General features: G+C 40.9%; 1 protein-coding gene across 2 annotated transcripts in view; it reads right to left on the minus strand.

Annotated features, from left to right (window-relative positions):
- Positions 1-789: 789 nt before the first annotated feature.
- The window catches only part of LOC109039013 (glutathione-specific gamma-glutamylcyclotransferase 1), a 56,872-nt gene continuing 33,765 nt past the window's right edge, over positions 790-23,896 (minus strand). For both annotated transcript variants that reach the window (XM_019054328.2, XM_019054327.2), the window contains 2 exons: positions 6,658-7,145; positions 790-5,152 (listed from right to left, as the gene is read on the minus strand). In XM_019054328.2, the coding sequence (XP_018909873.2) occupies positions 4,900-5,152; positions 6,658-7,145 (741 nt within the window). In that variant the 3' untranslated portion in view covers positions 790-4,899. The remainder of the gene's footprint in view (positions 5,153-6,657; positions 7,146-23,896) is intronic.

Genomic DNA, 23,896 nt, shown 5'->3' on the forward strand with positions numbered 1-23,896 from the left:
AGCTGATAGCTCCACTGATTATAGCCAGCCAATAGCGTGTAGACTTGTTCTCTCCCCACCTGTGACGTCAGCAAGTCCATAAAAGCTTGCGCTGCCCCAAAATCTTGGTCCTTTACCATCTGACCCGTACATGTACGATGTGCCCTCTCTGGCCCTTCTGGCACAAGTGTGACTCCTCTTTTGTAAATTCTATAACTTTCCAAATTCAACTTACTACAAACTTTTCGGCCCTTCAAACATTTCTTATTCTTTGCTCTCCCACAATCTCAGTGCGCATATGAAGGTTATTTAGACGTTTCAGTCCGTCTAAAATCGCGACAGGCGGTTGGTGTCTATGAATCAAATCGCCTTCACTTACGTGCGTATGCAACATAGACGTCCTTGGAGCCCGAATAGTTGCATTCAGGCGTCATAATGATTTTCGTAAAGCATACTCTACTAAGTTTTACGTCGTAAACAGCTCAAGTAGCAGTCAATTGCAAAACATTTTCGGGGTGAATTTTTCATGGAAAGTGTTGAAATGGACTATTGAGAGAAAGAAACCAAGTGACATCAAATTATAACATCAAAAAAGCGGTTTAAGTTTCTTCTTCTAACAAATTTGATGTAAATAATGAGCCTTGAGTCAAGATTTGGCATAATGAAAATTATTTGTGAGTTATGGTTTTCTAATATGATAATTGAGTGTGCTTTTTGAGTTTGAAATGATTTATAACTCACTCCTCTTAAACATGTGAGTTGGTGCCTTTCTGCTAAATTGCGTTAGGGCTCTTGAACAAAACATCGAAGTAAAAGTAAAATATTTTATTTGATCACAATATTTTGGTTATGTACAAACAATGTAGAAAAAAGGGGAACAAGGACTTATCGCTAGAGAATTTACAAAATAATTACAGAAATATACAGACGTTACAAAAAAGTCCTCAAAATAGAAATTTGGGACGCGAGTAATCACTTCCGTTGTACAGAGGAGTAGGAAAAAGTGAAAGCGTCAGTCGCAATCCTAAAAATTTTAAAAATATCGTGGGATGGTGCTTTTCATGTAAGTACGTTTGAATTGGAAGGAGGGGCCTTAGACATGTTTTGAACAAGAAACTCCGCACAGGCGCGAAGCATAGGAAAGGTATATCAAAGGTATTCATGGCAGTATCTATTAATCGTTAAATTGAGATACAAAATGGGTTGTTTGTGTAATGGTGTAATGATATATCAACTAACACGAGAATATCACTGGGGTACAGTGTGTTTGTTTGCTTCCTTCTTTTTTACCCTTCCGCTATTGTTGTGTCTGCGGGTCATATTCTCCTCTCTTCTCAATCTTTAAAGCCTCCTCGCCAACGTAATTCTTATGGCTAAGGGGGAGACCTTAACGTTTAAGGAACGAGTACAAACACAACCCTTGCGCCTAAGCGTCTGATAGTCATTCCTTCGACGGAATTTTTTTAAAATGAGTAAACGAAGTTTTATAAAGTTTCGGAATACCCTCTGTTTGTTTTCTTTCGTTTGAAGATTTATTTATCGAATTAATTTTTTAAAAGAAGGAGGAAAAATTGAAATATTTTTGATCCGAGGTGCTGTGCGTTAAGGATGAATGAGGCCTAAGCGTTAGGTCATGCTTATTTTTCATCAGAAGATACGTAATACTCCGGGAAAAAAACGAGAAATCCGGTTTCTCTCCACGGAATTCAAGAAATCGAACTTCAAGATCAAGAATAAATGAATTACAAGAATTTTCTAATTTTGCAGTCTTACTTACACTAGTGGAATTTGGCATCATTATATGTTTTCTGGGCCGCTGTGTAAACGTTTCAGGTAATCTTTCGGTTTTGATCAAAAGTGCTAAAACTTTATAGGAAAAAACTCCTCCTCGCACACCTTCCAAGATCGGTCATACTAATAAAAGGACGTTATCGAATACCTACGGAACTACAGCCTCTGCATTCAGAAAAGGAGAAAAAGTAAGCTGAATTAGGACCCAAAGAAATATTAGCGGTGCTAAAAAATTAAAATAAAATTTGGAGAACGTTTCATTTGAGCGTATAATTTAAGCGATCTTACCCCAATGCTGACAAAAGTCTCACTTAGGATAAGATAGACTTTACTGTGACAGCTCAACTACGTAAATATACGCGATTCAGGAAGGTAAAGAATGATAAGAGTTTTCAGTGAAATTGCGAACCTTTTCTTCGTATTTTTAGAACGTTTGTTGTTTCAATAACTAGTTGCAGGTAAGCGAGTAGTTAATGAAGGGAAAATTAAGAAGAAATGTGGTGCTTCTGATACGCTTCTTTGGAAAATTATGGAAACTCAATGAAAAGCGGCTAAGCAATCTGGTTGGGAAGCAAAACCAAAAAGAAAAATATAAAAATAAAAAGATAGCGTGGGTAATCAAGAGGCAGACAATAGATGAGGGCCCTTAAGTTGGGACTCAAACTTACTTTTTAGAGAAACAGACCAAAAGATCTTGAGTAGGTAAGTAAAAAAATAACATGAAAACTATAAAGCTGTTTGTGAGGAATTCATAAAAAACATGTCATCCAATTTACAACTTTGAGTAGCATTAGCGTACAAACATTTAAAGAAAAATAAATTGGTACAATATTCACAGTTTTTGGATCAAAAAATATATACGGTTACGCAAAAATAAGATTAAAGTCTTTAAGCGAAGCTATCAAAACTAAGAAAAAGTCAAAAATCATAATAACGACCACAAAATCAACAATTTAATCACCTACAAATAGATCGTCTGAAAATATTGGAAGTCTAAAGCACGATATCATCATAATTTCTTTCTTTTAAAAATGGAAGGTCTGTGATGAAGATTTACCCAAATAGATGTAGCAGTATCAAGACAAGTGTTTGCTAAGTCTAAATATGCGTAAAGCCCAAACAGACTCCCGATATAATGACGGACATTTTGTCCAGGAAAGTGAAAAGTTCTTGGTGTATTTTCAAAAGTAGCGTATGTAGCGGAGCGGAGGTTTGCGTCACCTCAAAGTGCTGGGAGGAATTCAGCGAGAATCATCGTTATTTTACGAGCAGAAATAGCATTTTTTGGCCTACCATCGAGTCAGTTGGACAAAAAGAATTGTATGCTCTGGATGTAAATGATTTGAATACTTGTATGGGATACATTTTTAGCTGGGCGTATTTAGACAGGTTCTGGTCATTATGAATACTTATCCTCAGATTCACAAATTCTTCCATTTTTATTTAATTTTTTTAATCACAGCTCATGCTAAGAAGGAAAATAGACAATGCCACTTCAGTCTTCTTCTTGGAGAAGTTTATGCTCTTTACGGATCCTTAGCTTTCAATAAAATAGGTATTTTAGCGTAGTCGATCCTTAATGTGATGAATGAAAGTAAAAATCCTGCGAAGTCAAAGGTCTCATGTACCGTTGTTTAAAAAAAATATTTTAAGAAAATATTATTTCATTTGAACAGCGTCAAACAGCGTCGTTTGCATTGTCCTTCTGTGCTCATCAGATGTCAATTATCTTCTAAAATACATGATACAACATTTCCAACCAAGGAGCTCCCAAAAAATCGACACATCTCAAGAACACTTTTACAATTTTCGAGAATATTTGAAATTAGATCATGACAAATCCGCTTAGTAATTTTCCGAACAGGAATCTTCCATGGTTCAATTTTAAAAATTGCGAACATTTTCAACGGGAAAATAAAAGCGGGAGGGATCCAATGATAATCATGTGCATTAATATCTCCATAATATAGGAATTCAGCTGTTTTACAGTAATTATGAATAAAAATTATAAAGTTTTGCAGTGTTCTTTTGTTTCTTTTAAATTGATGCTGCAAAATTACATTGACCCACAGTTGGACTATTAATTACGTTGTATACGTCACGTGAAAGAACTGTGCCGAACTTCAGACTTTGCCTCCCGATGGATCAGCAATGAGTCAATAGCGCTATTCATAGAATTTTAGATGCTTGAATCTTAAAAATCAAATCCAATAAGATCTGCTAGGGTGTCAAATTTCTACGTTTGATATAACCAGAATAAGCTTATCGAAATACACGATGTATGATGGATGTCCGCTTGCTGCGCATATCATGGTTTTTTCGACCTTGTGATAAATTTGTCAATACAGGGTCCACTTCCTCAGGAAAAATGCCATAAGAACAGTTGAGAGTTGCCATATTTTCTTCGATAAAATATTTATTTTTGAGGGGAGTTATGAATATTTTCTCTTCAAATTTTCAGATGATACAGATCAAATTAAAAGAAAATTTTCTTAAAATTTAACGGAAAATATTCACACGTTTTCCTGGAAATTCGTACTTGATCGAAGGAAATTTGGCAAATGACGAAGGTTCGAACGGCGTTTTTTCTTAGCACGGCAGAAAGGAACCACGGTATGCACCAGATGCTGTCAATCACCATGTTAATCAAATCACTTCATCGTGGTATAAGAGTTTGGACGGATCGCTATTGGAATTGGACTTCATTTTGCAATTTGGAACAATAAATTCTAGCCCGGTTTAAAAACAACGAGTGTGCCAGTAGCTTCCCTATGCACATTAGTGTTTTTCCAATAGAGCCAGAATTTATAGTCCCAAATTGCAAAATGCAGTCCAACTATTCAACCATTATACGATTCTGTGAAAGGTGTAACTGACCGGAAAGAATGCGGGTTTTTCATCTCTCGAGTGGCGCTGGAGACGATTTTTGAAAAATTGATCCCTGTAACGAATGCAACGAGACGAATATGGATGGAGAACTTTCTCGACCCGCGAGAAAGCTCTTTGGACTTTCGCGGAGGCGATGAGGCCGAAGGCACTCGTTGGCCAAGCAGCACGGAGCTTGGAGCTTCTACGAAGCTTTTAGCGGGTGATGAGTCCTGGAGTTCAGCCCCCAGGGAAGACCAAGACTCAAATATTGAGGCAGCGGAGCTTTTTGGAGGGGACCCGGGCTGAGAACTGGTAGCTGGCCTGAGGCGGCGCCGGGAGGGCGGTGTCGGTGGTCCCTCGGGATGAGCCGGCGCTCCCGGCGGTGGCTTTGGTACCCATCATCTCGTTCAGGCACAGGTTGGCTGCCTCGATCTTGTTCAGGAGCAGGTACTCCAGGGTGAACAGGTGGTTGTCTTTCGCCTCCGGGATGTGCTCGTGCATGAAGTGTGCCAACCTGGAAACAAAGTGATGATAGCAAGGATATCATTTGGATTGAATTTTGCAAAAAGGAACCACTAGCATTGCAATGTTGCTAAGATTGTGCAACTTCTTTTGTCTTGGAAGAAAAACCCGATTATCCATTAATAGTTTCTATTTTACTCGCTAAAAACTGTAAATTTAAGACAAAAATTACCAACTAAATTTCATAGTTTTTCACGATTTCCGCAATTTTATTGCAAAAGATGAAGTTACACAATCTTAGCATCATTGCAATGCTAGTGGTTCCTTTTTGCAAAATGCAATCCATTTGATGAAGCGCAAAAATCGTACACGGAGAAAAAAACTTCGTGCGTGGGACCCGAAGTTGAGGTCATGGATCTCTGAAGTTTTCGGATCACGGATCTAAAAACTTGAGGTTCAGCTGCCGAAGTTCGGATCAGACATCTGAGGTACTTCGATACATACCGAAGGGTTCGGGTCGCACATCTGAAGTACTCCGGTACATACCGAAGTGCCTCGATGTCTGAAACGAACTTCGGCAGCTAGACCTCAAAGTTTTCGGATGCGTGATCAGAAAACTCCAGAGATCCATACGACCTCAACTTCGGGTCCCATGCACGAAGTTTTTTTCTCCGTGATATAATCTATGAACTCGCCACACTTCTAAAAATGGGTAAAAAATTTCGTCCATAGAAGTCAAAGTAGTAATTTGCAAGAGCTCATATGAGCTTTTGAATTTTGGTATTTACATATATATTTCTGAGAAAATATAGTCTGAGAATGATGAAACTTGTGGGATTCAAATCTATGAAAACCACCCCGGAATCAAATTGATATCCACGCAGAGTATTTTTTCTTTACAAAAAAAAAGAAAGAGAAAAAGAAAAACTAGATAACTGGAGTAACGCATTTAGGGTGTTATTAATAGATAGAATTAGTGAAAGAAAAGTCTTGCCCTTACACACGGAGAAAAAAACTTCGTGCATGGGACCCGAAGTTGAGGTCATATGGATCTCTGAAGTTTTCTGATCACACATCCGAAAACTTGAGGTCGAGCTGCCGAAGTTCGGGCCAGACATCGAGGCACTTCGGTATGTACCGGAGTATTTCAGATGTATACCCGAACCCTCCGGTATACATCGAAGTACTTCAGATGTCTGACCCGAACTTCGGCAGCTGGACCTCAAGTTTTTAGACACGTGATCCGAAAGCTTCAGCAATCCATATGACCTCAACTTCGGGTCCCACGCACGAAGTTTTTTTCTCCGTGTGCCTGAGCTGTACTTTTACTTCCTCATTAGAGCTCAAATTTTTGACTTGGATTGAAATTTTTGGAATTTTATGTCTTTTCGCAAAATAATGTAATCCCAGCACTACTTTACCTTTGTTTTTACAAACGAATAATATTTTTCGTGCAAACGTTTGATGTCGTGCCTATACACTCATCAGGAAAACACTACACTCAGAGAGAGACTCATTAACTCTTATCTAACCGAAGAAAATAAAATCCTAACTTACCTCAAAACATATTCTACGTTGTAACCGCTTTGGCCTTTGCAGCCGACGATATGGTCGGCAATGTCATTGAGGGGTGCCTCGCCGAGCCACAGATCGTTGGCCGGCGTGGCAATGAAGACTAGCGCTTTGAACGGCTTCGAACTCGACGCAGAATTTAATACAGAGATCGCTGTCGTTTCAGAGCCCTCGGTTGAACTAGGCGTAGAGTGTACTGTCGTTGAATTTGACGTCGAGTGCTCCGTCGTCGCAGAACTGAGCCCTGTTGACGAAGAATCTGACGCAGAGATTTCTGATGACGTGGAACTAAACTCGGATGACGTGGACGTTGACGTTGAAATCGAGTCTGTTGAATCCGATAAGAGTGCGTCTGGCTTGGGGTAGAAGTCAAGATGGAGGGTCGTGTATCCACCGAGTTTGCACTCTCGGTCGTTGAGGTAGTGAAGCGCTAGGTCACCGGTCAGTTTGAAGGCCCGCCCCCAAACTATACCCTGTAACAGAAAGAAAACCGACCTATGAGCTTTTCAGAAAGAAGAAATAAAGGGATTGAAAAATACATTTATCGTGTCGTAAGCGGATCCAGAGGGGGCGCGCAGTGGATCGAATCAATTGGAGAGGTCGGACATGAAATTTTCGACTAAAACTGCCAATTATTATGTTTATTTCGTCACATTTTAAACTAAGAGGGGTGCTTCTTGAAGTTTAAAACACGAAAAATCCAATGGAACCATTTTTAGAACTTCAAAGTTGTGTATAAAGGAAGTTATAAGCGTTTAAACTTTCCAAATTTTGTCCAACTTTTCCGATTGACTGGATCCATCGTGGGGCGTAGGGGACGTGCCCCCCCCCCCCCCCCCCTTGGGTTCGCCCGAAAAAAGGAGGAAGAAAACGAGAGGAAAGAAGAGGAAAAGGATATAATTATATTTGTTAATTATTAGTGACGAAACTGACTCAAACTGCTATTAGATGCTTTAAAATTTCGAAATTTTATTGAGGGAGGCCCCTGGACCCCCCTTCCACCCCTTTCCGTTCAAAGTGTCTGGGTCCGCTTGAAGCAAATGTAAATATTCTATTGCTTGGCATTTTTTTTTCTAACAAATAAGCGTAGTTTAATCAGCTATCTTGCTGAACGCGTCACGCGTCACGGCGTCACGCATCTCGGGTATCTTGTTCAACGCGTTATGTACATACACCTCATCATGAGGAGCAAATGTTCTCCTCTCACTTCTTTAGTAACGAAGTCTTGTTCGCAATTCAGTGAGGTACGTCGCACAATGGACCGAGTTAGTAGGCGAAGTCGGACAAAATTTGGAAACTTTAAAGGCTTATAATTCCGTTTATTCAAAATTTTGAGGTTCTAAAAGTGGTTACATTGGTTTCCTCGTAAAATTTCCTGCTTGGAGCGCTCCTTGTAATTTAAAATAAGACGAAATAAACATCGAAATTTGCAGTTTTAGTCAAAAATTCTGTCTGACCTCTTTAATTGACTCGATCCACTGTGCGTCGCGCCTCGTGTGTCGTGCGCGCGCTGCGTCTTTGGGAAGGAAGTTGAGGGGCCTTCATTTTTTGGGATATGCAATATTGAGATCAACCATCATTGAGATAGGGATTGTTTGGGCTGATTCATTATCGTGAGGCTCATGCAAAGGAGAGCAAGTGCGTGATGAAGTGGACTGATACGGCGGCACCGCGTCAGAGGGACTAGGGACTCGAGGGTCGCAGCCCTTAAGAATTCTTATGATACCGCGAAAAGAGCATCTATCCGCCCTTCACGTGCCATCGCTCATCCCCAGAGGAGATGGAAAAAGAACGTCAACTCTGCGGGATTCGAAGTCAGATTTGACAACCCCGCAGTACGCACGCGCACGCGACCGGAAATGCAGCGGCGCTGATGACACGACTACGCTTCCGTGCTAAGGAAAAAAGCCTTATGAACCTTCAGGAGTTGCCAAATTTCCTTTGATAAAACACGGATATATTAGGAAAGTTGTGAATATTTTTCATCCCATTTTTTGGAAAATTTTGTTCAGAATTTAATATAAAATACCTGAAAGTTTCAAGGAAAAAAATGCATAATTTCCTTCGAAAACACAATTTTTAAAAGGGGAAATTTGCCAACACGTAAATTTTTATACGGTGTTTTGCCTTAATGCAGCAGTACACCTGACACCAACCGAGGGAGCTATTAATGAGCTGCTTGTCTCTGGGTTTGAGGGGTCGCAAAAATTAGCTGATTTTGAGGAATTTCGAGGAGGCATAACGCATCATAATGGGCGTAACGTGGTCGAGTATACTTGAAAGTTGCGGGTGCTTTGCGGAAGTAAGGTCGCGGGGTCAGACACTGTGCGTACCGAGGAGGAGAGGGCAGAGGGGTGGCTCCCGGGAAGTGCTGAAGTCCGTTTTTTTTTGTCCCGCGGGCTCCCTTCAGCGCACGGGGCTTCCGGTCACGTTAAGGACACCAAAAAGACGGATGATGAGGCCGTCTTTCGATCGTTCACTGGAAAAAAAAACACATTGGATCTAGAGTCCAGACTCTTAAAAATATCGACAAGAAAAAATACTCTTGATTCAATCAGATTTAAGCTTAAATCAAGAAGCAAGCCTCTTAATTAGAGCGGATGTCCTTTTGATTTAAGCTTAAATCTGCTTGAATCAGGAGTCCTCTTTCTTGTCAATGTTTTCAAGAGTCTGGACTCTAGATCCCATGTGTTTTTTTTCCAGTGTTAGAAATTTGATGCTGGGGGTTTAGTCAAGTTCTTAGAACTGGTCTCATATAAGAAAGACGTATGCATCGTTTGGACCACGTTTAGCAGAAAGGAACCAAGCCACATCAGCTGTTGCCAAATTTAACTGGGCAATTTAGTTTTTCACAAGAGCGATCGTTTAGGTGGATTCCTTTGGACATCTTAGCGACTTTGCTTCGCTCTGTGCAGAAAATTCACTGTGATTCGCACACAAATCCGCAAAACCGTTTTTAAGTGAAAAGTTATAAACTGCCGAAATGAATTTTGAAATATCTGATATGGCTTGGTTCCTTTCTGCTTGGCGCCGTCCATTTGTGGGACGAACTTCGATAAACCGCAGATAATTGGGTAGCGACAGGATAATTCAGATGCCTATTGAAGAAGATATCGATGGCTAAGGTGTGAAACCACGTATCTCCATTGTGGTGTTCCAAGATCTCTGCTCCTATTCTATTTTATATCGAGGAAAAACAAGTTAACTATATGACTTGACATCTCTATACGGAATATTCTGCTGATGAAGAAGAAAAATCAAGGAAATTTTCAAGAAATTAAGTTAACTAATTTTCAATTGAAAAAATGAAGTATCACAGGAAGTCTATACCGTTTCAAACGAAATACGTAGTTTCGCACTTGACCATCTGTATATTCGATGATTTTAAGGATGATGTATACATTTTCATGTATTCGCTCTGGGAAACGTAAAAACGTTCCGTAGAATGGACCGTTCGGAAATGACTGTCCCTCCCTGAAATATTTTGAAAATTACTGAAAATTACTTTGACACGTTTACTAAGGACACGTTTTTTGGGAAATCCATCGGAAAAGTTCAAGAAACTTGACGGCAGCGTGTGGCGACGTTGGCGTGGCTATGTAAGTACTGTCGAATTAGGATCTTGAGTAATTGCATAGACACTGCACTGCACGCGAGCCTACTGCAACTTCCCGTCTCCTCCAGAATGTGGGAGGGGGCGGAGGAGGGGTCGGTGCAGCTTAAAATAGGAGCGGTCAATGCGTGCATGCACAACACGGCTTCTTATTCCTTAATGCGCATTTCCCGATCGTGGGAAACGGAGGCGAACCATTTATTCGCGGCAATTGAGGCGGGCTCCAATTTAGCAAATTGGAGGAATCACCTAACCACCAGAGTGCAAAAGTTACGTAATTTTCTGATTCGGAAACCGATGCATTTAAACCTGCTAGCGAGCACTCCGGAGCTTCGATTTGGTGAGTCGAGAGAATCACCTACCCAACAAAAGTTAAGAAATTGTCTGATATTGAGGTGGATCCGTTTCTACCTGTTGGCGAAAAATTGGTTTCGACTTGTAGGGCTTTATCAGGCCAGGATGTCGATCATTAATTGATGGATGTTTCTGCATGCATGTTCTCCGCATTCATGTTAATGGTGATTTTGCTTAGTTTGACAATACAAGAAAAAAAATACTAAAAAATCTGGCAAAATAGTGCTGGGTACACACTATTGTGTGGTGAAAGCACGGCCAAAAAGTTGGAAAATTTAATTAGAGTAAAAAATTGAGCCCTTCTGAGTATCAGTAAGTACAAGACTGAGGAGAGAGTGTGTTCAGATCAGGCGGGTGTATTGGGATACACCCTGTTCAACAATACATCAAATTTTCCATTAAGGAATACGAAAAAGAAACCCAATACAATTATTGTCCTCACAGCAACATGGTTATTAAGTGTGGTATCTATAGTGTTACTGATAACTCAGTAAATTCACTATGCTAAAACATCCTTCAACTCAGAATAATCTAGAGAAATACGTGCAGTTTAGACTTAAAGAAAAGTCTCGATCCGAACCAGTTTCTTAACATGATAGGGTAACCAGAGCAGCGTAACAGCTAGATGTGCTCGAGAAATAATCGTTCTAGCAAATCGCGTCACGGCAGTGAGCCACCAGACAAAAGCACTGCCGATGAAATCAGAGAACAGGACACCGTAGATGCTCTCCAACACGGAGTCATTGCTCGCCCGCGCCTCGAGAAACAGACCCTTCTTCACCGGCCGATGACCAACTTGTGCGAACGCAGGCCAAGTCCAAGGTAAGTGTAACCTGGCTGTACTTTCATGCTCGTGAAATTGACACGGAGAAATATAAACGGTAGAATTTTGGAAAATTCAAGGTGAACCTTCCGCGGCACGTGAGGAGAGAGGAGGGGTGAGAGGTATCGATAAGAGCCGATTTTGGGCCCAACTAGCTGAATTTCCTCATTTTCACGATTTTTTGTTCCTTTGAAGGTCTAAATTTTACGGGATGTTTTGTATGTTTTGGTCAATTCCTATCTTTAGGTAGCCCTAACGGGTCTGTGGGCCGACTTTGGCGAAAAATGCGGATTTTTTAGAATTTGTCCGCAAACCCGAAAAATATGCCATTTTCGCCCAAATCGGCCTTCACGCCCACTTCAAATCTATAGTATTAGACCTGCGGGTCCAGGAATTGATCAAACCATGATGCATTGCACAAAACTTAAACCTTTAATGCGTCAAAAATCGCAGAAGTGTGGAAATTCACCTTGGATAGGCCCAAAAACGGCCTTATCGATATCCCTCTTTTCAGAAAGAAAAGCGGAAGATGGGAATTTGAAATGAAGACAAAAGTGTGAAAAATATAGTTATTTTAGTCGAAAAAAGTGATTTGCGTTCACGTGCATGACTATTTGCTTTTTTCATGAGAATATGTATGTATGGAAAAAGAAGGTAATGCAAGTATCAATACTGTGTCGGCTCAAAATGGAACTGTTTATTCTCACTTTTCAACCTCCCTCTTCCCTAAGTATACTCACTTCTAATTATAATAAAGCACAGATAGTAAGGGCTCCAATTACACGCAAAGTTTGAACGGTTTCAGTATACTTTCTTACAACGAGACTGAGAGTGAAAGGTACGAGGCCGGAAAGGGTGGCTACAGATTGGGCATAGCACAGGAAGGCGGGTACACTCTTTGCGGGAGAGGGAGGTTAAGTCAGAGGGTAGGGGCCACAGCACGTGTACCGGACAGTTCACGCTTGTCGGTGTTGCATATTCGAATAGAAGAGTATATTTTGTGACGGTAATCACTGCAAACATCACGTACATATGTTAAATGAGAAAAATATGCATCGATGGAGGGAGGGTAAGATAAGACTCAATTTTAGCAATTATAATAATTTGTTGTGATAATATTATGGTACAGAAATTTAAAAAGTGATCAGATTTTAATGTAACCGTCAGTGGTAGATTTGTTTAAAATGTGCTTCAAATCGCAAAATATCGAAGTTCAAAGTAATGCCATTTGGAGATGACTCCTACATTATCAGTCTCAAAATTTTATATGCACATCCCTAAAATACATCGAATATTCAGTGACTTATTACCTCTCTAAATATTCAATTTGGCTTGTTTCATTTGAGCTCTCTGCGGGCTGTTTGTTGAAGTTGATAGACAAAACGATAGACAAAGAAGACAAACCTAAATGGTGGGGCGATCCTATTGGTGGAAATGGATGGTTGCGATGATAAAATAGAACAGCAACCCACGAGAGATCCTTTAGTTATAGTCTCTTGTTTTCTACCTTAGTGTATAACAACAAATTTTTTTAACCGGTAGGATCGCTCAATTTTCCGTTTGTCTTCTTTGTCTATGGCTTTATCTATCAATTTTGATAGTCAGTCTGCTGGAAATGATCTTGGTTTGGCATCGACGCATCTCCTCGGAACAGGAAGCTGCGGCTTCACCTTGACATTGGGAGCGTTAAACGGACGGAACGGAAACCTGGAATCCAAGCTCGGGCCGAAGGAAAGCTCAATGGATACAGATTGATTTCAACTTGCAGGTGTGCGCTCCCAGTCGCAACGATAACTGCACTTGTAATTACTACACCTTCCTCCTGTTGCCGTTGCCGCTGTGTCTTCGGTTGGAGATACTTCTCGATTTCGGACCGAGAGGAGGAATCTTGCGGTAACGATATTTGGAAGCTCCTCTCGATTTTTGTGACGTATGACGCCACGTCTTGTGGTTACGGCTTGGGTCAGGTGCCTTCCGAAAAATCTGCGCAACGCTGCCATCACGTGTAACACAGTGTAACGAAATCAATAAACTTAGGCGAATTCTGTCATTATCAGCATAATTTTGCAGCGCATTTTTATCTGTGGTTTATAGAGATTTTTTATTAAGAGCGGTGGTTCTTTTGAATATTACCTTGGAGATTTCATCTTGGATTCATGGAAGTTTTTTATCTCGACTGAGAACTTGTTGGTTCAAGACAATAATTAATACATTCATTCATCGATTCATTCATCAAATATTGATGGCCAAAGTGCGAAACCACGTAATTCCTTTAAGTTGTTTCAAAATGTCAGCTCCTTCTTCATTTTATCGCAAAATGTATAGGCTTTTGTACTCTCTCTTAAGCAATGGACATCAATTACTTACTCGATATCAACAAGCAGGGCCGGATTTACCTACTTGCCGCCCATGGGCCGCCTGTATTTTGCCGCCCCCTTCTCATTCGTTTTGAAACATCAATAAAAACCATCAAGTGAACGTGCCAGCGGAGGAGGGTTGCATAAGACGCGTTTACGCGTGTTGAACACATTTTTGGGGAAAGCCCTGTCAACACCACTAGCAAAAGGTCACGGAACTTCGCGCGAAAGTCAAGTTTCGTAAACCTATCTCTAATGGACAAGGCCTTCCATTCATAAGATATGAGCGAAAAAATTATGAAAGAACAAAAACAAAATTTGGTTTAATGATTTTACCTTCCGCCGCCGCGCCGCACCGACCGCACCGTGTTTGGCGCAATGCGTGAAGTATTCACGCAGTCTTGTAGGCGCTATGCGTTTCACGCTGGCCGCACTGTGTTTGGCGCAATGCGTGAAGTATTCATGCATTCTTGTAGGCGGTATCCGTTTCACGCTGACCACAATAACCGCACTGTGTTTGATGCAATGCGTGAAGTATTCGTGCAGTCTTGTAGGCGCTAATATGTGTTACATGTCGATTGCCGAGCCGGGGGCTTCTCTTTTTCATCTCAAGTCCTCGTCATCATTTCTCCCGAAGTCGCGCCGTTCCAGGCCAAATCGTGTGTTTGGTGTCTCTCTTAAAGACCAATTAAAGGTGCTGTCTCTTGTATCACTGAAGGACGGCAAAATTAAAAATTACTATACTCTCAGGAAATGAGAGATTTTGTAGCCTTTTCTCGTTTGTAATTTTTTTTTTCTAAATCCAATTTTTTTTTTCTAAATCCAATATTTTTTATACCAACCCCCCTATGCCGCCCCCTAGATTTGCCGCCATGGGCCGCGGCCCATGTGGCCACCCCCTTAATCCGGCTCTGTCGACAAGTTTTACCTTTGACTGGGGCACAAATTGTAAAGGAATTTTTTTATATCTGTTTCTTTTTCCCCCTGTGAAATCATTCAATTTCTGAATTGCGATTCTAGAAGTTGACTTTGGTTCAACATTTCTCTTAGATAAACAGTGCATTCAAGAAATGTAACAGCATACTTAAGTTCGCACTTTGCGTTAATTTTTTTTTATTTGGGGGGGGGGGGGCAAAATCCCAATGCGTTTGTGGAAAACCTCCTCTTAAGAAAGTCCATATAAAAATTCAGAATCCTGCTTTTGGACAAGGCAGTCAAATGTCTAGAAATAAACACGATGAGCTGTGCGACACTGAAAAAATGCTACAGAAAAAGGATCATGATTCCACCCAGATGCTTGGAAACCACCGTCACCGTCGTGTCATAGTATCACCGCTGCGCGGAGTGAGAGCGACAACGCTGCAAGACGCAAGGGCTGCAGTTAAGTGAACGAGACCGTAAAACGAGTAGGTGGTGATTGGAGCCCTTACTTTTAAGGCTTTCAATTCATCGCATTGTGTGCAAACAAGCCGCGGCATGCCACCCCGATGCGCAACATCCAACGACACAAAGTTACGGGTTGTTGGCTGTTGCTGGTCGGAGCTGTTGCGGACCCCACACGCTCGCGCCACCCGCGAGAAACGAGTGCCGTCATCGCACATCGGCCACACAAGCGCCACCGAAACGGGACCTCTATCTACGCACGTGGAAGTACTCGAGCACGTCACTTCCGCTCATAGAAAGTGTGTTGATGATTTCGGGACGCGTGATTGGCAAATCATAGTCAGATTTGGTCATAACTAGGATTTTAATGACTTTCGCCGCAATAAAGGAGGTCCGCACTGGAAAAAAAAAACACATTGGATCTAGAGTCCAGACTCTTGAAAACATTGACAGAAAAATACTCTTGATTCAATCAGATTTAAGCTTAAATCAAAAGGAAATCCGCTCAAATTAAGAGGCTTGGTTCTTGATTTAGGCAAAAATCCGATCGAATCAAGAATATTTTTTCTAGTCGATCTTTTTAAGAGTCTGGACTCTATCTAGATCCAATGTGTTTGTTTTTCCAGTGCGTGACGTTTGGTTGATTTTATAGGAAAAAACGCTTGAATTTGTAAAACACATCAACATCGTGATATCTGCACGATGAGGTCGAATAAAAGAAGTCTTGTGCTGATTAGAAAAAGGTACTTCGGCTAATATTATAACAGGGGAGGGAAGAGAAGGGGGGGAGAAAAATAAACAGGACACCCTGTGTTTTTACAAGAGAACATGTGTGCGGATTCCTTTGAAAATTTTATGGAACTTGCTTCGTACTATGCAGAAAATTCTCTGAAATTTGCACAAAAATCGGCACAACCATTTTCATGTGAATACATTAAATTTTCCAATTTTTGGCATTGGCTGATGTAGCTTGGTTCCTTTCTGCTTAACGCGTCTCAAATAGAAGCAAATTCAATCTCCAAAATTTGGTCATTACTGCTTTTCCGCGGCGAAGCGGAGCAGGATCCATCGAGGTACCTTTCGATGCAGTACGGGTGGTATCTGCAGCGGGTGCAGGCGTCTTCCTTAATCCTTCCAAACCGTCACCTAACACTGCGGGCTGCGCCCTGTTCGCAAAGTCGTAAATCATGCAAAGAGCGTCCGGCGCGAACCGAAAGCGCCGGCCACACTGCTGCCTCGCGATGGCGTCAACGACAGGTGCGAAGAGCCACGCGGAATGCTAAACATGTAGACGCCGACTCAATGAGTTCTTAATTTATTCTCGCTCCTTTTTCGGCTACAGCTCCCTTCGTCGTCGCACCAATGCCGAATCCGACAAACGCGGCACCGGCAGCAATCAGCTTTTGAGAGGCCCCGTCCGATTTCAGGCTCGCTTCTTGGGCTTGGTGTATGGACACGGTTGGTGCCACGTCCCAGGAAAGCGATTTACGGGGTGATCCAGGGATAAACGGCTAGACTACAGGTGCCAAAATACCCCCAAACCCTCTCTTTAAATTGAAATTTCAATTTTTTTTTAGATCATTCATGAATTCAGGGCATAAAAGTACAGGAAAGTACGAATTTAAGTAACGCATGACACCTGAGGCGCGAAACGCTTTAAGGGGTTGGGCCGTGAAGCGGTCAGGGGAAGGGCCCCTAAATTTGAATAATCCATGAATTTTTCGTGTAGACTAATATGAATTTTGTTTTGCAGTGCAAAGTCACCGTGGCTATGTCGTTCCAAACCGTTGAAAATGTAAAACATGGTTTGGTTATCTTTTATATCCTTGCGTTCAAGTCTCTGATGAAGTCTCCGCTCGTCATTGTAACAGGAGACATCACAAGTTACGACTTTAAGAATTCTGATACATGTTCCCTCGCCAAAATTTCACGTAGAACACGATTTGCGCAGCAAAAAGTACTAAAATAAACTCCTAACCGAGATGTTAACGTTGTTCGATGCATAAATTCAAACATCCCGTTCATAGAGAAGACAATTATCTACTTTGAGTTGGATTGCACACCAAACGTTATTGTGACAGTCAGCAATATGACAATATGACGGCCTCAATTTCGGCGCTTCGGTTTAACTATCGCACGATGTTTACACCTCGAATGACACAGAGTGAGATAAGAACATAGGGTACATGGGGATCCTGTACAAATAAATTCACGAATTCAGAGTTCCCCCTATGCCCCATAAGAGAAGTCTCTGGGAATGGAATTTGGCTGGGAATTCTTGAGGTCGGTTATAACTATGAAAATATTTTTTTTGCCAAGTCTCTACGTCAATTTTGCGAACTTACATTTTTTGAAAGGGGGCTCTACCTCCTCCTTTTAGGTGTCAGTATTTTTGACAAGGATGGGCCGATTTTGGATTTCTTGCGGTATCGATTTAGGTTAAACTTTTCCAAGCATACCTTTTGATTCAGTGGCGAAGCGAATGACCGATTATCGATATTTCCCCATTTTAAGCTATAGGAAAGAATCGAGTATTTAGGTGATCGTTGCGAACACCTCTGTTTATCACCTTCTGTCATCGCAACAAACACCTAACTAATCGATTCTTTCCCATAGCTTCAAATGGGGAAATATCGATAATCAATGATTCGCTTCGCCACTGAATCAAAAAGCATGCATGGAAAAGTATTTAACCTGAGGAACACGTGTAAAATAAAGAATTTTCAAAGGGAAATTGGCACCATAGTCGCATCTATAAAGCCTTAACGATGTTGTCAATTTACTAGGTTGACTGGGTCACTGCCAATGCCTTCGGGAAAGAAGTTTTTGTATTTTCTGCGCCGCACATTCAATCGAATGCATGGTTTTAATGCCCCGGAAAAATTACAATAGCCCTGCAAATGCGGAATGCGTTTCCCACAAACCTGATATAAAAAAGCTGCTACTATGATACTATTAATTCAACACAGATGTAACACCTATTTCATTGATTGACGCAGGAATTCCTCGTAAAATGCTCGGCTCAATGCACACTGATGATACGCCTCATGCCACATTTTCTCGCTCTCCTCTCAAATTCTTGGAAAATGATGCTGCGCGTGCGGTACCTTTTTTTTTTTATTTTTTTTTTTTTGCGTTAGGTCGGAAAGTGAGTTTCCACGAATAATTTTTTCCAGTGAGTACTCCTCAGTATGTACTGCAAGGAGACATTATAGATGAAGATAATGAGTCGGACATGATCTATTCGTATACATTATACGGCATTTATTTGCCAAAAGTCTGCGATATGCATGGAAAGAAACAGTATATGTATAGTGCGTGCTTTTTATTTTTTTAGTTATTAAGAGGTGGGAAAGTTTGACAGCCCTCCCGATGCGGGCAAAAAATGTTGAGACCCAGTGAGTGGGTTGAAACGGCTGCAGCACAGTTACACGATATCACTGGCTCAAATGAATTCAAACAATATTATGTGACCCCGGTTGATGAGTTCCGCACGCAGACTTGTCAGAACAGGAAATAGAGTCGGAAGTTATCGGATAATTCCGCACTGGATGTTTAACTTATTGTTTGAACTTCATAAACTCAGATAAGCGAGTTGGTGTGTACATGCCAGAAAAAATGTGAGGCGGTACGCGATGTAGCGAAAGAGGCGTTTGAGTACCAAGTACTGAGCAATAGATTCGCGCTTCTAAGTGCAGTGGTTTTACGAGAAATTCCCATGTTGATGCTACTTCTTCTTTGAATTAGTTCTATCATCGCAGCAGCTTATTTACATCAGGTCAATGGTAAACTTGTTGCCCGCACTACTCGGCAATGGTTACCAGGGCCGGATTAAGGGGGTGGCCACATGGGCCGCGGCCCATGGCGGTAAATTTTGCAATTTTCTTAAATGTAGGTATAAGAAAATATCGGATTTAGAAAAAAATATTACAAACGAGAAAAGGCAACATAATCTCTCATTTCCTGAGAGTATAGTAATTCTTGATTTTGTCATCTTTTAGTGATACAAGAGACAGCACCTTTAAGTAGTCGAGTTAAGAGAGAAACCAAACACGCAATTTGGCCTGGAACGGCGCGGCGGCGCGGAGAGCAATGATGACGAGGACTTGAGATAAAAAGGAGAAGCCCTCGGCGCGGCGATCGGCATGTAAGACATATTAGCGCCTACAAGGCTGCACGAATACTTCGCGCATTGCATCAAACACAGTGCGGTCATTGCGGTCAGCGTGAAACGGATAGCGCCTACAAGAATGCACGAATACTTCACGCATTGAGCCAAACACGGTGCGGTCTGCGCGACGCGGCGGCGGAACTTAAAATCATTAAACCACATTTATGTTTGTTCTTTCATAATTTTTGTGTTAATTTCTTCAGTGAAAGGCCTTGTCTACACAAAGATAGGTTTACGAAACTTAACTTTTGCTAGTAGTGTTGACAGGGCATTCCCAAAACATGTGTTCAACACGAGTAAACGCGTCTTATGCACCCCTCCCCCCCGCACGCTCACTTGATGGTTTTTATTGATGTTTCAATACGAATGAGAAGGAGGCGGCAAAATACAGGCGGCCAATGGGCGCCAAGTGGGTAAATCCGGCCTTGATGGTTACACACTGCAACATTTGGTAACCAATGTAGATATGATTTTTTTTTGTGTGCCAAAATGATGAATAATGCGAGGTGGATCGGTAGAGTTCACTTCTAAAATGGATCGACTGAGTTCATCAGAAAGAAACCAACCCACATTGAGTTGAAACTGAGAAAAAGAGGTTTGAAGATTTATTCCTGCATAAGCCTAAATGTGGAAAATAAACGTTATCCCCTCTTTTCACGAACTAATTTCTGTTCTTCGATATCTTGTTTTTGGCAGGAGAAAATATACGGCTAGAACTCGAAAATATTCTTTACCTAATTTTTTAAGAAAATGCGGGTTGGTTCCTTCCTGATAAACTCGGTTCAAACATCTGGCATCTACGAGATTGAAGAGGATAGACGAAAGAACCGGTCCAGTTACTCGGCGACAAAAGAGTCATCGAGATCATCGAATCGCAAACCTGGTCCCCTTCCGTCGCGCGTGTCATCGAAGGCGGCCATATTTGTCAGATTTTGCTGAAAATTAGCATTAATCCCGTAAGGCTCAATGTAAACAGCAAGCTTTTCAGCACAATTTGACAGCCGTAGAGGCGGCTTCTGTCGCTGAGTCTGTCCCCGGCTGCTGAGTGCTGGGCCGCTAATAATCTGACATATCTCTTACAAGATCACGGATCATCTTCGAGACTGCTATGCTGCCACTTTTGTATCGCTGCATTTACGATTCCGTTGGTTCAGCGCTATAAATTCGTGGTTTAAATTCGTCATGCGGTGCGATAATTTTACCGTTCAACATATCAAACGTTCATGGAGGAAGATTCTCATTCCCCAGGTAAGAAGTATTCGAAAGCGTGATTAACTGTCGAGAAGTCTGACAGCGATTGGCGGAATTTAAATTCGGAAGTAAGGAAAAAAATTGCCCCTCCGGAATGGAATATAAGGTGATTCGATGGACGCCATATTTTGTGTCAAAACGACATGCGATGTATCGCATAGATTAGTTACATTTTTTCAGCTACTCGTCGTTTTTCTCGAATTATGAGATCGCAATTCTGTTGTCAGGAGACTAAAGAATTCACTTACCAATTTTGACAAACAAATTCAACGTATTATAGGCGTGGTTTCTTAAAGAGAAAATCTCGAATTCGAGTGCAGTTCCGATATCAGTATCGAATGCGAAATTTTTCCTCTAAAAAAACCACGCCGTAATTATATTGAATTTATTTGTTAAAATCGGTAAAAGAATTCTTTAGTCTCCTGACACCAAAATTTCGATCTCATAATTCGAGAACAGTGACAAGTAGCTGAAAAAATGGAACTAATCGATGCGATATATCGTACGTCGTTTTGACAGAAGATATAGCGTCCATCGAATCACCTTAAACAGTTTTAGCATACAACTTGTACATTCATTGGAAGTTGAACGTTGACGAATAATTACTCTTTTAATGTAATTTTATTTAAGAGTATTGACTTTACTTCTGGGGTGTTGAGAAACCTTTAGTTTAGTCATTATATTCCTGTCTTAAAATAATTTTTGTAAATTTTGAGATGATCTTTGTTCTCTCACACTTTACACCTTCTTTTCCATTTTTTAGCCCGAGGGGGACATGCCACCATGCCCCCTGGATCTGCCACCGAGTAGCCCCAAGGGCAGAAACTTTTAGCTGCACTCATGAGACTCCAATTAAGGGTTCCCTCTCTACCTTTATTTTATTTCTGGGTGCATTTAAATTTAGCATGATAGAGTCACCCGCCCCCTCTCTCTTCACTTACTGATGAATAAGTTGAGTGAAAAATCAAGCCAGTCAAAAAAATTTGAAAAAAGTTATGTTAAGAGCATCTATGTATTTATCTGTAATTTTTGGACGTTTAATCTATAGAACTACGCGTTTATAGCTTATCAATGGAGGTATCCGAACATTTAGCAACATAGTATTGCGATGACATAAACGAGGGGGAGGGTACTACTGGGAATTGACGATTGAATAACAACGCTTGAGGTGATTATTTCATTTAAATTCGCAGCGATTTAAACTTTGACCGCGTTCCTCTCGAATCTCCACCGTCTATCACTCCCCTAGACCATGCTCGTTGATTGGGCTCACCACTCGAAATCTTTTTGAAGAGTCTCAAGAACAGCGTGGCAAAATCTGACAGGCGTCACAAAACATGGATTATCAATATTTTCTGATAGCAAGGCTTGCCTGTGGTTTTAAGTGCTTTGCAAATGAAAAAGTAAGTGATTTAAATGTTTGGCCAGTGATTTAAAGCAAAAGAGATTGAGATCGCTGGATTTAAAAGTGCGAGCAGGGTTATCGGACGTTTATTGGAGAGGTTCTTGGTTTTAAAATGCACCTGGGTAATAAGTAAGAAATATAACTACTTGAGGAATATTTTTTTTCAGGTAACATGACTGGAATGTGCACGAAAAAAATTGTGCTAGAAACCAATCAATACTGAATAAGATGATGGTATAATTTTACAGAAATCTGCTCATCGCAGGCTCGCTACATGGAAAATGAAGTAAAATCGCCTAATCATGGAATGGATAAAATCCTAAGAAACTTTCATCATCGACGATCTTAATGAACTTTCAAAGTCGCTTTACAAAGTTAAAGTTACGAAAGATGGTACGTTATAGTTTAAGAATGCCGCGATTCGTTTTATTGAATCAAATTATTTTCACACGAAATATTAAAAAATGTATATAGTTTGAGTCATCAAAAATCTCCCAATCGCTCGTTCTTTAATTTAACTCTAACTGATTGAGACCTCAAATCCACGGTAAGCAAGTTGACATTTTATCGCCAAAATTAGCAACGGGGTACTCTGCGATCCTTGAATGGAGGGAGGGTGGTATTGCGAGCTGGAATACATTCATTGCGAAAGTACTGTTGTTGTGACGACGATTCTTCCGGAGACGCCTGGAAAAGATATACCTCTTGCTCACGGATCAATGTTCCCACGGGCGCGATGTTTCCATCATGAAACAACAAACAAATTAACGTTGAACACTTTTCTCGAGTACGTTAGAGAAAGTGCAGGGAATTTTCTCTGTACCGCAATGAACCCTGGACAAGGCTCTAATTTAGGCGTTAGGATGCATATTTCCTCATTGAAATTTCACGCAGAACAAGTTGTACAACGAAAATTACTGGAAGTAACCGAGAGATTAGGATTGTTCGATGCATAAATTGAAACTTCCCGCTCGGAAAAAAACAATTCTCTATCATTATTTAGTCAAAGTTTTGGTGCCGATTCATCGATGATTAAGATTTTTAGTAAGGAGATGTTCCATGAGCATATCGTCACCTTCCAGCCAAACTATAACAAGCGCCATGCGACGTTTGAACATTTCCATCGCCATTCTATTATTTTACTGAGAAATTGTTCAGCGAAGCTATCCGAAAATTTCAATGAATTTTCTTTGTGACGTCGATAAAATCCAGTGAAATTTTCAAACGGATTCTACCGAAAATTTCTCTGTAAAAAAATATAATGTCCGCGGGAATTTTTAAACGTCGCATAGTAAAGCGCTCGTGATACTTTGGCCGAATGTGACGTCATACTGTGTAAGTTTAGAAAATCTTCACCTCGTCTTATTAGAAGTCCACACAGAGCTACATAGAGTCTCATTCACACGAGTGGTGAAACATACGAGGTTCAATTGAGGATTCGTCGAAAAAAAAAAGGCGTATACCTTACCAAGACCCTATGACACGCACGACCTTTCTTAAATGAACCGTCCAATTAACACCGATCGACACTTCCTCATAATTCCCAGCTTGGTGTCTATAACGATCTTCTTGAGACGTAATTTGCGACTCTTCCTCGTTGTGGCGGCTGGATGAAAGGGTCCAATTATTGATCAAAGGGACATGCCTCATACACAAGGGTTATTGAGCAGATCAACGGGATCCCTACTGAATTTGATTCGTTTAGAGCGGTTCCAGTGGGACTAGGACGAAATTGGGTGACGTCAATAAATGCAGAAAAGTTTGCTCTTTCTCTTCACCGACGCAGGTTTTGACTTAGTTTTTATCAATTAAAAATCAAACGTTTGCGAATGATATTAAAAATAAGAAATCATTAGAATAAAAGTGT

This window comes from Bemisia tabaci, chromosome 4 (assembly GCF_918797505.1).
Source record: "Bemisia tabaci chromosome 4, PGI_BMITA_v3".
NCBI lineage: Eukaryota > Metazoa > Arthropoda > Insecta > Hemiptera > Aleyrodidae > Bemisia > Bemisia tabaci.